Here is a 15181-nt window from a genome sequence, read left to right on the forward strand (position 1 = left end):
TGCTAAGCCATCCAGAGAAGGAAGCAGTGGTCACATAGACTCAAGTTCAGCTTCATCAAATATAGGTCATGCCTACCAGCCTCCATCCTGGAGAACTGATGATTCAACATAGCTCACTCCTTTCAATAAAGAGGTGAGGGGCGGGGAGGGGAGTGTTAATATTGATATTAAATGTTATCCATTCATGTCAGATTTAGCAAGAGCCACCAGTTAGTCCTCCTTCTGTGTTCTTTATGCTTAGCTGGACTAGAAAAATGGCCCATTGTATTTTCTCCTTGGATTTTTTGATCTCTACTCACTCTGCTGTTCTTCCTTGATCATTGTTATTCCAGTTAAAAAACAAATGTCACTGACCAAGCCACCAGGCCTTACTGAGAACTCAGGCTCAGGTCATTAAAGTCTAAAAGTATAGTTGGAAAAAGTCCTTTGGGGGCCCTTAGGATCAATCCAGAGTCCTCCAATAATGGGGATAAGGGTTAGAGTTCCTTCTTTTTATTTTATTATTATTATTTTTGGGGTTAAGTGACTTGCTCAGGGTCACACAGCTAGCAAGTGTAAAGTATCTGAGACCAGATTTGAACTCAGGTCCTCCTGAATACAGGGATGGTTTTCTATCCACTGTATCACCTAACTGTTCCTGAGTTCCCTATTAAAAAAAAAAAAAAAAGACCAACTTGTGAGCATTTGTCCAAGGTATGTGAACATTTGAGTGTTACCATAAAATTAAAATTATTCTGACACATTGCATAATTCATATAATTATTTCATGGCAACTGTGCATGCATGAAATAGCATACATAAATGACACTTATTGCTTTTAGATATGTTCTACATTTGATTTCTCAATGTCTGGGTGGAAGAAGGGAAACGGTCTTTTTACTATGCTAATATGACAGTCACCGTGCTTTACAAATATTTTTATTTGATCCCCCCAACATCCTCTTCTTTATCCTTTTTTATCCCTGTTTTACAATTAAGGAAACAGAGGCAACCAGAAGTTAGGTCATTTGCCCAAAGTCACACAGTTTCTAAGTATCTGAGTCTATATTGTCTCAGCTGTCCACTACTAGTGCTCCTTTTCTTACAGGATAAAATACAAGCTCGGCTTAGAACTTAAAACTCCTGATAAGCCTTAGCTGATAGCTAGCCAGCTTTATATCACATTTGCCATCTGTCTTCTGTGAACTCTAGCTAGTATACAACTAGCTATTTCTCCCTCCCTCCCAAAATCAATACTTTTTCATATTTTTTTCATTTGTATAGGGTATTCCTTTCTGCCTAAAATGCATTCTCTTCTCACCTTTATGAACCTTTATTTTCATTCAAGGCTTTAATATTAATTCTTCCAACTCTCAGTTCTCTTTGTATTGTACACATTTACATATATTCATGTTAATTAGCTTCTCAAAAGTAGGGATTGCTTTCAATTTTGCCTTTATATTTCCAGTGACTTGCAAACAGTAAATGTTTAATAAGCATTCTTAAACTGAAGTTGAGAAAGTAACCACCTTGGCATGTTAATGGAAATGTTGTTTGAGATAGATACCTCTCAAATTATGGGAAAAGGCTCCACATTTGGAGTCTGTTTCTTCTATTTGGCATTTTATTACTTTGGACAAGTTTTATTTCTCCTCACCTATGAAATATGATTAGACTTGGGTAACTTTCAGTGACACTTTTGTCTCTTTAAAGATGATATAAAATGGAATTTTAATCTAGGCATCTTCTTTACACATAAAGCACAAATGATGACACTGTCCAGTCTCATATGATTCTGTTGATTCCATCTGTACCACTCTTTTCCACTTCTTGGTTCCTTTTGATCATCTTCGATCTGTAGGTATTTTGTGAATGTAGTCATTAAAAATCTGAAAACACAAGCAAATGTTTTTCCCTTTCAAAATATTTGGGTGGGTTGTTAAAGGTGCTATAAATTAATTTCTTTCCATTATACTAATATTAAGCACAAATGAAAGATATCTCATCTTGGGAGTGGAGAAATACTATACCTGTTGGCTTTTTGTTTACTTCTATTAAGTCAGATAATCTAAAAAGATCTGCGTTTGGGCTGTTGTCTTTGTAGTTTTTAGCCAAACCGTAATTGTTTACCTAATTAATGAGATTTTTCTTCCAAAAAGCTGATAGCTTTCTAACACGACCTCATTATTTTTCTTAGCATTTCTATAAAGTAAAGAATGAATATTCCATTTTAAAAGTTGAGACCCTGCAGTCTCCCAAAATAGATTTTTTTTAAAGTATTGCTCAAGGTCAAACAGTGAGTAAAATAGTAATGAATTTCATTTGTAATGAAACTCAAATCTTGTGGGTCCTTTTTTTCCACATTAAACCAGCTAATCCCATACTTAGAAATGGGACTACTGGGACTAGAGGAGATTTCAGAAAGTCATCTAGACCAGTGATATCAAACTCAAATAGAAAGGAAGGGCATTAAATTATACATAAGGATCTCTTAATAACTTAGAACATAGATAATGTTAATATAGAGCTTTCTAACACCAAAAAGTTTCAAAGTAACTCAACATTAGGGCAAATGCTCTCTTTATGTCTGGCAGTACTGTTTGCATTTAACAGTTGTTTTCCATAAAATCTTGCACAGTGGTAGGCATAGCAGGCACTTGGTGAATATTTAGGATTCAAGAAAGGATTTTATAGAAAACGTCAACTTACAGAGAAATAGCAGCATTGAATTGTCATTGACCTTGGGCTGGATGGATGACATAAGGGTGAATGGTTTGCAGCTTTTAAATCATAAGTAATGCATTCCCAAGACGTGGCAAAGATCTCTCTGGAGATGTTTAAATTATTCAGGTCAATATCGAGCAAGTGATAAAGACCTTAATCAGACTATTAATTTTCCAATGTGTTGAAATAAAGTGATTCCTATCATAGGTACTGTATGCTAGAAGGGGTTAATAATGAATCTGACCTTGAGCATGCAATTCATTTAGACAAATATTTGAGTACCACATGCAGAATAATGTGCCAGATATCGTGGCATTCCAAAGTCCAATCACTTCCTAAAGGGATATTACTAAGAGAAAAAGCAGGTACCCAAATTAAGTTATTAATTTGAAGAGACAACAACATTCTCTCATTTCCAAAACATGAGAAGCATCTATCATTCTTGACTAAGTGAATGAGCAGAGTTAGACATAGATGTTAATGTGATATTGAAAAATATTTAATTGGAACTACTTTCTGCCAAATTACAAGGGCAGACACTGTTGTTGCATATAAAAGATTCTATAAACAATACAAGGGACTGATCATTTCCAGAGCCAAGAGAATGTAATGGGGTAGAGGAATGCTTATGTGTCACATGGGGGAGGGTAAGGCTTATTAATGATGTAATTTGGTTTGGCCTATAGAGAAAAAAAAAAAAGAATTTGGTTACATTTGGCCAAAAAAAAAAATTGATTCTCAGAAGTGTGAGCCATTAAATCCTTCAAGTGTGCTTGGCATCTGTATGTTACTCTCAATCACCACAAGGTGACAGGTGAAGAATGTGCAAGAATCAGCTATCAGATTATAAAAATTTTAAGATTGAGGATTACAATGTAGTGTTTTTTGTATCTGTTCAGTATCAAAGATTTCTAGAGATGGGAATTTCATAATTGCCTTTTGACAGTCATTGTTTTATCATTTTTGCACAAGATATTTTTTTATTTCCTTCTCACTTTGGTTTAAACCTGTTTCTTCTTGTCCATTTATAGAGGAAGCAATTATTCACTATCTCTGATTTTAATTAAATTTATATGATTTAAAGCACTAATGAGTTATCCCTTAATCTTCTTTCTTGTAAGGTAAACAACTCTAATCCTTTTATAAGTCCGCTCATAGAACTTATACTTTTTTTGCTGGCTTGTTCTTTTTTCCCTTATTCTTCTTTAAAACTCTGGTTTCCTCATAACCATCTTAAAAGTCATCAGCAGACATGGACTAAGTGGTGTCATAGGATCTGACTAATTCAGTATGCATTCAAAGCCTACATATATACAATTTTACTAAAGCGAACTGATTTGTCATTTTGTAACCTTTTAAAATATTATTTCATTGATGATTCATAGTCATTTTTTGGTTAACAAAAATTGTTGACCTTTTTGCTTTATTTTTATGTCTATCCAATTCTTCTGTCTCCCATATGTTGTACAGTTGAATTTTAATTCCTATAGTACTCTCTTATACTTGTCAATATTGTATTTCATTGTTTTTGTAAACTACCTAATTTCTTAAGAAGACTGTGAATTTGATTTCTCTCTTTAGGGATATTAACAAATCTTCCAAATTCTCAATATCTAGGACATCAACATGAGGTTGAAGAGAATAAACTTGAAAATTTATTGCTGTCCTTACCAATCCCCAGACTCATTCTGCCCTGCACACCCCTTTGGGTTTGTCCTTAAAGGTAATTTCTCACATACCTTTGCTTGCCAAAAAGAATGCCAGGATGAATTGGGTTAAAATCTTTCATCTGATACTTAATTGCTATGTCACCCTGGATAAGTCTGCCTCAGTTTCCTCATCTGTAAAATGGGAAATAGCACCTATCTACCAAGGTTGTAGTGAGGATAAAACAAGGTAATATTGGTATAATACTCTACAAATCTTAAAGGGCTATATAAACATTAGCTGTTATGATGATGATGTAGAATGATGATTTAATAAAACACACGTGGAATGCTCAATATTGAAAAAATGTCATCATGAAATCTGGCAAGCACTTTTTTTTTTAAGTTTCTAAAGATATAATCAAAAAAGATCCTAGAAAATATTTCACTAACACCATGAGGAGTATTAGCTGGAGTATTAAAACCATTTTGTTATTCAAAATAATATAAATGTAATAAAATAGTATGTTGTTTAAAATGATTTACAAGCATTAAGTATTCATTATAGTTTTGATATTACTGTCAAGGTCAAGAATAATACTTTTTCCTTATTTCAGTGAAAAAGATAATTGGGAACATAATTTGACCAGTATTATGATACATTGATCCTATGACAGTGAATTCTATTATTAACATTTTACTATATAAAGTATAACTTCTTCTAAGGCAATAAGTAATAACAATAATTGAAAGTATATTTGTTTGGTATTTTGTAGGGATTCTTTTTGGGGGGTTGACGTATTGCAAGGCAATCAAGGTTAAGTGACTTGCTCAGGGTCATACAATGAGTAAGTGTGAAGAATCTGAGGCCAAATTTGAACTCGGGTCTACCTGACAGGGTAGGTGTTTTATCCACTGTACTATCCAGCTGTCCAAAAGTATATTAATTTTGAAAATAAAATTATAAATTCTACTGAGTCATTTAAGAGAAAAACAGCCCTTTTATAGAATGTGTGAAAATAGAATTTAGTTTATTATTGTCATTTTTAAATAGCTAACACTTTTTTAAAAAAACTTACAAGTTATCTGGTCCAACTTTTTTTTTTGTTAGATGAAAAAACTCAATACTTGCCCAAGGTCACATAAGTACTAGATCACAGCATTAGATTTCCACTCATTGATTTATTTGTTTCTTCACTTTTAGGAGCATTTATTATCTTTCCTCAAAGAATAATTTTCAAATAAAAATAAAATTCTCATAACATATGCTTAACCCAGATAAACATTCTTATGTTAGCCATTTCTAAAAATATTTGTCTTACTGTGCATTTTAATTAAGTACATAATTTTTCTGTCAGGAAGTAGATATTGTAATTCATCATCAGACCTCTGGACTCATAGTTTACCATTGTAGTGATCAGAGATTTGAAGTTTGTAAAATTTGGTTTTCCTCTGTAATGTTGGTGTCATTACATAAATCAGTCTCCAAGTTCTGTTTGCCTTTATTTTGTATCAGATCATAGAGGTCTTCCCAGTTTCCCTTGAAATTACCTATTTTCTCATTTCTTATAGTGATATCCCATGAGATTTATATATCATGGGATATATATATATATATATATCAGGGTACCACTTTAGTTTCTACTTTTTGGCTATTTGTTTAAAAAAAAAAGAAAGGTGCTATAAATATTTTGTACGCATAGGTTCTTTTTTCCCTCTTTGATCCCTTTAAAGTGTGGGCCTTGTAATCAGTCAGAGGATATTTGCGAGCCAGTGAAACCAGACCCCAGAATATATGTATGCTAAAACTTAATTGACAGGGCACTGCCCCCGCCCCTCATGCTTGTTGGCTGTGGCACAATTACAGTTAAGTTTCCTGGGTCCTTGCCTCTCATTCCTTATTCAGTAGTTCAAAGAACAATCTTATTTCACTGATCCAGGCTGGTTTCACTGCCTTACTCCACAGGTGACAAGGCAGTGTTTTCAGAGTGGCCATTTTTGTCTGCTCTAAATTGGAGCATCGGTGGCTTAGAAGTCTTGAATCAGGGTTCAGATCTAGCTGCATGTCCAAGCCGCCAACCTGTTCATGGAACTAGGAACAGTGAAGATTACATCGCTATGCTATTCCTCACTGGCATCTCTTCTCCTGTAAATGCCATTTCTGTGCAGCATGTTGTTCTTTGAGAACAGTTCCTTCCCCTTTGGCTTGCTTATATATACTATCTGATAACTTTGAAGGCTTGCTCCAAATTGCTTTCTAGAATGTCTAAACCAATTCATAGCATCCACAATCCCTCTAACATTTGTCATTTTCCTTTTTTGTCATCTTTGCCAGTTTGATAGGTATGATAGAATCTTAAAGTTGCTTTAACATATATTTCTGTAATTATTAGTGATTGGAAGCATTTTTCATATGTTTATAGCTTGAATTTTTCCTTTGAAAATTGACTGCTCATATCATTTGAATTAATAATTGAGGATAGCTCTTACACTTGAGACCTTGATCAGAGAAACTTTCTATGAAAATCTTCCCCCCCCCCCCCCAGTAACCTGTTTCCCTTTTAATTTTAATTATATCTGATTTTTTTGGTACAAAAACTTTTTAATTTTATATAATCAAAATTGTTCTGGTTTATCATCTTGGATCCTCTATTATTTGTTTAGTCATAAACTTTCACAAATTTGAACAGTAATTTCGTCCTTTCTCCTCTAATTTGCTCATGTTGTCATCTTATAAGTCTTATATATATCCATGTTGGGTTTATTTTGGTATACAGTGTGAATACTTTGAAGTAATTTCTTTAAGCATTTATTTATTTGATGGAACTTTCAAAAGTCTTCTCTAGTACCACAATTCAAAAGCATTGATTCTGCAGTTCTCAGCTTTCCTTATAATGTTAAGTCTCACAAGTATATAATGCTTCTGGAAAAACTATTACTTTGACTATATGAACATTTATCAGCTAGGTGATGTCTCTGCTTTTTACTATGCTATCCAAATTTATCATAGCTTTCCTTCCAAGCAACAAACATCTTTTAATTTCATGACTGCAGTTGGCATCTTTAAACCCAGGAATAGAAGATCTGACACTGCTTCCATTTTTTTTCTCCCTCTGTTTGCCAAGAAATGATGGGACCAGTTGCCAGCACCTTAATTTTTTTGATGTTAAGTTTCAAGCTAGCTTTTATACTCTCTTCTTTCATCAAGAAACTTTTAAATTCCTCTTCATTTTCTGCCATCATGGTGTTATCTGCCTATCTGAGATTGTTGATGTTTCTTACAACAATCTTAAAAGCCACCCAGCTTTTGTTTTGCATTTCACATGATATACTCTGCATATAAATTAAATAAGACAACAATATACATCACATCTTACTCCTTTCCAATCTTAAACCAGTCAATAGTTCCATTTTCAGTTCTAAGTGTTGCTTCTTAGCTTGCATACAAGTTCCTCAGAAGACAAGATGATCTGGTATTCTCAACTCTTTGAAAACTTGCCACATTTTGTCGTGATCCACAGTCAAAAAGCTTTTGTATAACCAATGAAGCAAAAGTAGATACAGGAAATACTGATGCAAGCTATTCACTGGAAGGTCAAATACTGAAGCTGAAGTTTAAATACTTTGATCACATAATGAGAAGGCAGGACTCTGGAAAAAAACGTAATGTTGGGGAAAGGAGACAGAGGATGGGATGGATCAATAGTGTCATAGAACAATGACCATGAACTTGGACAAATTTCAAGAGAGAGAGGCTAGAAAAGCCTGGTTTATAATGGTATGTGGGGTCACAAAGAGTCAGACATGACTGAATATCTGCAACAATATACAATGTGAGATGTTGGTCTATATTTTATTTCTGCCAAACTGTTCTCTAGCAGAGATGAATTTCAAATGCAGCTCTGGTGACTCTGGTAAACTTTCTTCTGCATCACAGATGTTAGAAATCATCTCATAACTTGGCCCTTTCATTTTATAGTGAAAAAGCTGAAATGAGTAGTAATACTCATTGCTTGCCCAAAGCCACATAGTAAGTACCTAGACACAAGGACATCAAAAAACGGTATTCAAATTCATTTATTCTGACTCTGAACTCAGTGTTCTTTATGCTACACCACATTGTCTTCTTCTTTATGCTACACCACATTGTCTTCTTAATTTACATACAAAAATATGTTTGTGAACAAGTGATTAGGAATAAAAACATTTAACCAGAATTGTTCTTCCTTATAGGAAAAAAAAAAACACAGTTTTAAATAGGAAATTGTTTTTTATCATCATATTATTCAATACTGTCACTTTTAGAAATGTTTGGTAGGAAAATGAATAATCTTATTTGTTCCAGTATTAATAACTTCTTAACCTTTTTTGTATTGTGGACCCTCTAGCAAACCTGGCAAAGCTCTTCTCATAGTAGCATTTTTAGATACATAAAATATGTAGGATTACAAAAGACACTAACAGTAATGAAAAGTAGTTATCAAAATATTTTAAGTAAGTTCACAGATCCTATTTCTCTTTTGTTTTGCTCAAATGATATGTGTATATATAAGACTTTAATTGGTCACATAATATTCTGGATTCTCTCTGTAATAAATTATGATATGATTGCCTCATCAGTGAACAAAAATCATTGCCAAAAGGTAAAAGCTTAGCAGGGGGCAGGAGAAGAGGAGGAGAGGGAAGAGAGGGAAAGGAAATGAAAAAACCTATGGTGGAAAATGGAACAACCTATTTTTAAACCCTAGTTTGACCTATTTTTACTATGTATCAGAAAAATAGTAAAAATCATCACTTTTAAATGGCCTTATTTTTAGACTAGAATTATTTCTTACATTTGTGGATACCTCGTACTGTAAATGTACTTTATTTTTATATATTAACTATCGAGACTTTTAATTTGTTAACGTTATTCAGTCAGTTGACCTATTGCTGAAGGAATTGAGCTATAATCATAATGATATTCTCAATATAGACATAAGCAGAATACATAAGAAGTTGCAGCTCAAATGGAAAAATAACTCACATGTGAATAAAAAAATTTAGTGTTAAGATTTGTGTCCAAAAAACAACAGGAAATTTTATTTCATGGGATACCTGAGTATCCTTCTATACTTTCACTGTTCATATAAGCAATTGAGACTTGCTATTATCAAGATAATTACAACTTCGACATAAACATTCTTTGCAATGAAGCTAAAGAAGTCCTGGGGGGTGGGGGGAAGGGGGAGAACAAACAGTAAAATCATAGGGTCATAGATTTGGAGCTGAACAGGCTTTCAGAAACCCATCTAATCCAACCTCACCACTTTATAGATAAAGAAACTAAGGCCCAGGGAATTTCAATGACTTGTTCTCAAAGTAAGGACCTGGAACAAAGTGTAGAAATTCTTTCTTAGCTTTTGACTTTAATGCAAAAGTTTGCAAAGGGTAGCATAGTGAAAATCATGTTGGAAAATAAAGAATAAAAAAAGCCAGTGATCACTCACAAGTTATATACTTCAATGTCATCATATTCACAAGAACAATTAACATGGAGATGATTAGCACCATGCAAATTCCCCCAAACCAAAACTGAACAATTTCTTGACTAACAAGTAAATGAGTATCTTTGTGTGTCTGTGTAAAATGTTCATTTCAAAAGAAACTATGAGCATTCCAATTATAGCTGGTTAGAACAAAAGTCAAGATAAATGCCAGATCTGAAAAAATTCAAAAAATGAGAGTTCATCTTATACTGTTTCAGCAGCTCTAATCCTGCCTCAATATTAAAAGGTACAAAGAGGTGAACTAACCTACTGATTAAATTCAGTTCCGTCAAAGTGATTATTCTTCTACCCCAGCCAATAATCACATCAATCATATACATATCCAGGATCAAATATAAAATCCTGTTTAACTTTTAAAATTCTTGCCACTTGGTCCTTTCCTACTTTTCCAGTCTTCTAGATTTCAGGGATACAAAGATCAAAATTCCTGCCTTTTTGGATTTTGCATTCTACTAGAATTGGACCATATACTCACTTAAAGTCGGTACAAAATATTGCTAAGTCAATACAGAGAAATTTCAAAAGTGAGAGCACATTAGCACAAGCAAGTGGGGGTATGCAGGTTAAGGGAAAGAATCAGAAAAGACATTGTATAGAAGGTGGCCCCTTTAGCTGTGCTTAGAGGAGGCTTGGAATGCTACCTGTCAGAGATAAGGAGAATATGTTTTGTGGGCATGTCAGTTCCTTGGCCAAAGCACAAGAGACAAGAATGTCAAGTGTAGTTAATAGGCATTGGTCTGTTTGATTCAAAAAAAAAAAAAAAAGTCTTTGAAGGAAAATAATATGAAAAAAGAATGGAAATAGTAAATGGGAGCCAAATTGTGGAAAACTTTGTTTTTTGTTACTTTTTGAAATTTCTAATAGATTTTTGATTTCTTTGTTTTTTTTATATTGCTTATATTTCCCCTTGAATTTTCCTCCTCTCCCTTTCAGAGAACCAACCCTTTGTAACAAAGAATATTTTTCTAGAAATGGAGATGAGGAAAAAGTTCAGCAAAACCAATCAAAACTATAAAAATATATATCCAAAAATATATGCTGATAGGTAGAATATTCTATACCAGTGGGTTCCCCAGCTCTATAAAGGAGGAAGAAAGAAGATGCTTCCTCATATCCCTCTTTAGAACCAAGCTTGTTCTTTGTAATGTTGAAATATTCCATTTTTATTGTTTGGGGGTTGTTTTAGTCAAACATTTGTAGCTGTTGTAGTATTATTTTCTTAAGTCTAAATTCATTTTGCATCACTATAATTGGAATTAAGAGACATGCACATCAGTTGGGGAATAGCTAAACAAGCTATAGTATGTGGTTGTAATGAAATATTATTGTGCTATAAGAAATGACAAGCAAGATGATTTCAAAAAGACCTGGAAAGACTTACAAGAACTGATGCTGAATGAAATGAACAGAAACAAGAGAATATTGTACACAGTAACAGTATTTTCAATAAAAAAACTTCAATAAAGAACTGTGAATGACAGCTATTTGCAATAATTCATTCTCTCTCTTTTGATATATATAATCTCCAAGACAATGCCAAAGGACCAGTGAAACATACTCTCCACCATATTATCCAATTGATTGAATACAGATTAATGCATGCTGTTTTTCACTTTTTTCTTCTATTCAAGTCTTCCTGTACAAAATGACTAATATAGAAATTTTTTACATAATTGCACATGTATTACTTATATCTGATTGCTTAGTGTCTCAGGGAGAGGGGGGAGGAGGGAATGATAGCATCTGGAATGCAAAACTTTAAATAAAAATATTTTTTAAATTGGGAGAGAAGAAAAAAAAAAAAGAAAAGGAAGCTTTATCCCTAAGTTGCCTGAAGAATGACAAAGCTTTCAAGCACAGAAATTCTTCAGGCTAGATCATTTGCTAGATGGTTTGTGATCAGCAAAGATGAAGGAAAAGATCTCACTGTTTGAAATCACAGATTTAGGAGTATTATTAGGGCTAATACAATATTTTTTCTTCTTAATTCACAAAATATTTTTTTAAAGTAACTTTACATTTAAAAGTACAGGTTTTGTGATGCAATACTAGTGCACATCTCTAGTCTCACTTATCCTTCTTAAATGTATTTACAGAGGCCACAAGCGGAAGCTGAATGAGGATGATGCTGCCAGTGAATCCAGTAAAGAGTCCAGTAATGAAGATGAGGAGGGAAGCAGCTCAGAGGCAGATGAAATGGCAGCTGCACTTGAAGCTGAGTTGAATGACTTCATGTGATGTCTGGAAGGGAGGAGGATTTGTAATTATGTTTTATTTCTTGTAACAGATCACAGACTTCAAATGAGCCCCATATGATAGCACTCGGGTTTTGTTTTTTTTTTCCTTCCCTCAAAGCCAGTATGTATATTTTGTAAATCAACACAAAAAGGCGACACATTACTTTACACAATCAGAAATAGGTGTTTTTAAGGTGTTTTACTACAGTCAAAGTATACTTTTTTAAATAGCAAAAGTGTTAAAAAGGGGAAAAGGGGAATTAGTGTGCAATGCCAAAGAAGTGTTGAATTTTACAGAATATATAGTAGTAGGAGGGTTTGTGATTTATTGATACATTGCAGGATTATTTTTTTTTCTTTAAATACCACAGCACATGATTTGGGGTAAAGGATTTCAGGGGAACAGACAAGAAAAGAGTAATGATGTAGTTAGAATCTGATGACCTAGTCATGCTTTTTCACAGCTAAAGCTATCAAAAATATAAAAGAGATTTTAAAATGCAAAACAATTTATATTTGTATAGAAACTGAAAATGTGATATGCAGACTTCATGAACTCTGCACTTGACATCCACGTCACTTGCTTCTGAAAGAATACATAATGATCAAATTTCCTATTTTTAAATTACTTTCTGAAATATTTGGGCTCTTTAGAAGACTATTGTTTAGATTTTAAACTTTGCTTCTGTGTAACCTGGAATTTTAGCACAGTGTATGTGCTCTGCCATCCTGTACTGCCATAAGGAACTTATTCACGCATTTGTTTTCTTCATAAAAGGAATAAGTGCTAGTTTATCTTAGATAGGATTTTATTTCTTTGGCTGAGAGATCTGATGTAAAGTTTTTGTATATTCTATTTCATATTTGACCCACCAAACAGATTTTTCTTTCATTTAATAAAGATTCATTTTGTAAATTTCCTTCTCTTTTGTGAATTGAAGTAAATAGTGTGTGCATTTTATAAAGTTTCTTTAATTACATGCAATTCATCTATCTATTACTTCAGAACTAACTATTTAGAATGGTCTGCTTTTCTGCAGAGTAGCAAATCATTCTTGCTAAAAATTTGTCTTGCTCTGTGTAGATGTTTTATTTTGGTCACAAAGCTAATACAAACAATTAAACAATGCTTCATTGAAAAAAAAGTTTTTTAAGTTATCAAAAATTATTTTTTAAAGATTTCACAGTCTTTCTACTTACTTTTTAATGGGAGAGCTTACTTCAAGATACCAAAAAATTTCAGACTCATAGTTGGATTTCTGACAGTATCTAAAGATGTCAGAAGCAGAATAAAATTCAGCAACTTTAAAGAGTTTAATAGGTCTTATGAACTTTAGAGAAAAAAAAATATGCTACATGTATTGCCTGAATCATAAGACATCTTTTTTTTCAATCTAAAAAAAACAGTCTTGCACATATTATACTTATATAGTTTTAGCAAAAAAAACCTTCAAATTTGTTTGTTGTTTGTTCCATGTAGTTTTCTTGATGGGCACTATTATCCTTATCTAGCATGAGACAAAATTGGCTAATAAGTTCCAAATGAGACTAAAAATCCTACTCCACAGCTTTTCAAGCCTGTGACACATTTCTTAACCTATTGAGTGACCCTGAGTTGTTAAGGAAGTCTTGAATATCTTTTTGAATATCTTTTCCCATTTTTTAGATCCATTACAAATTTTCAAAGACTTGAATTACTAAGAGTAATTTTTGAGTAGTACTTACTCAAGAATCTATGAGAGTATTTTACCTGTTGTTGTCAATCTAAATTGTCAGTAAGCTTGGATGGGAAAAGGGTTATTGGGAGCTGGTAAGGGGATTAAGTGGCAGAGCCAGGGTTCGAACAGGTGCTCTGACTCCAAATCCAGATCTAGACTGTTCCTCACCAATATGGGAGTATCCATCTGCATGATAAGGTCAAAAACCCATTAAAGTCTAAAGTGAGTTGTTTTGGGGGCGGGGGTTCCCCCCAATTTATTTAATGGAACTTTTGTTTTAGATTGTTTATACAACGTGGCCCAGTGGAAGTAATTTGAATGATGAACAACTCTAAGTACTTGTTGCATTTATTTGCCTAAGAACATCAATGTTAATGTCTCTTTTCCAATTATATTTGAAGCATGGAAAACCAACTTAGTAAATTAGCCTTGAAGTAGTATTTGGAATTGGGGATGATCAGAGTTTTTAAAATGTCTTGAAAATATAATAGTTCAGTTGACTGTTCTGCCCAGCACTTCACAGAAAGCACTAGTTCAGCATCACTTTCAAAATTGATTTCTTTTCTGTTTTCCCAGGTAATTGCCTTCTTCAGGATAGGAGAGCTACTTGGAATAAAATGAAAGGCTTCTTTAAGATAACTTTAAAAAACAAAACAAAACACAAGATCATCAAAAGACAATCACAGATAGACTTTCATACTTTTCATTAAAAGTGATTAAGAATCTCTCAGTGATACCAAAACATTTATAGTGAAAGTCTTAATTTCTTCACTAAATGCATTTTCCCTTTTCTTTTCTTGTATGTACTTTTACCACAGCAGCAATGGAATCTACATCTGGTTTTCAAAACACATTAAAGATTTTCCATTCAAGTAAGTAGGAACAAAAGGAAAAAAAAAAAAAACACTTAAAGCCTAAATGACTCTGATCAAAGCAAGAGAAATGCTCTCTGGTATTAGTGGGGAAATAGCCAAGTCTGGATTTGCAGTCAAAAAACCAGGGTTCAGATGCTGGACTTACAACTCAATCCCTTCGTGATCTCAATCAGGTACTTATTTCTAGGCCAGAATTTCTTTACCTGTAAAGTGAGATCGGATCTCTAAAGAAAGAGTTTGTTACAATGGAAAATGTCACCTCCTGACTTGAAAGATAGTGGACTTAGGGGAGAGACAGATAAAGTCAGAGAGAGAAGTGGGGGAGAAGAAGGAAGGAAGAGGGAAGGACAGAGGCGAAAGAGGAGAGAGAGGTTTGGAAATATTCACACAGGAATTTGTTTTGCTTGACGATGCATATTTATTACAAAAGTTTCAATGAGGGAAGAAGGATTT

The 15181-nt window shown here is 33.4% G+C and overlaps 1 protein-coding gene across 4 annotated transcripts in view; it reads left to right on the forward strand.

The window, feature by feature from the left end:
* CTDP1 (CTD phosphatase subunit 1) overlaps nt 1-13251 on the forward strand; it is a 145649-nt gene extending 132398 nt beyond the window's left edge. The window contains exon 13 of one of the 4 annotated variants that reach the window (XM_031946741.1): nt 11995-13057. In XM_031946741.1, coding sequence (XP_031802601.1) covers nt 11995-12136 — 142 coding nt within the window. In that variant the 3' untranslated portion in view covers nt 12137-13057. Of the gene's footprint in view, nt 1-11994 lie in introns of all 4 variants that reach the window. The other 3 variants (XM_031946742.1, XM_031946739.1, XM_012541588.3) reach the window with 3 other exon arrangements.
* The last annotated feature ends 1930 nt before the right edge of the window (nt 13252-15181 follow it).

This window comes from Sarcophilus harrisii, chromosome 1 (assembly GCF_902635505.1).
Source record: "Sarcophilus harrisii chromosome 1, mSarHar1.11, whole genome shotgun sequence".
NCBI lineage: Eukaryota > Metazoa > Chordata > Mammalia > Dasyuromorphia > Dasyuridae > Sarcophilus > Sarcophilus harrisii.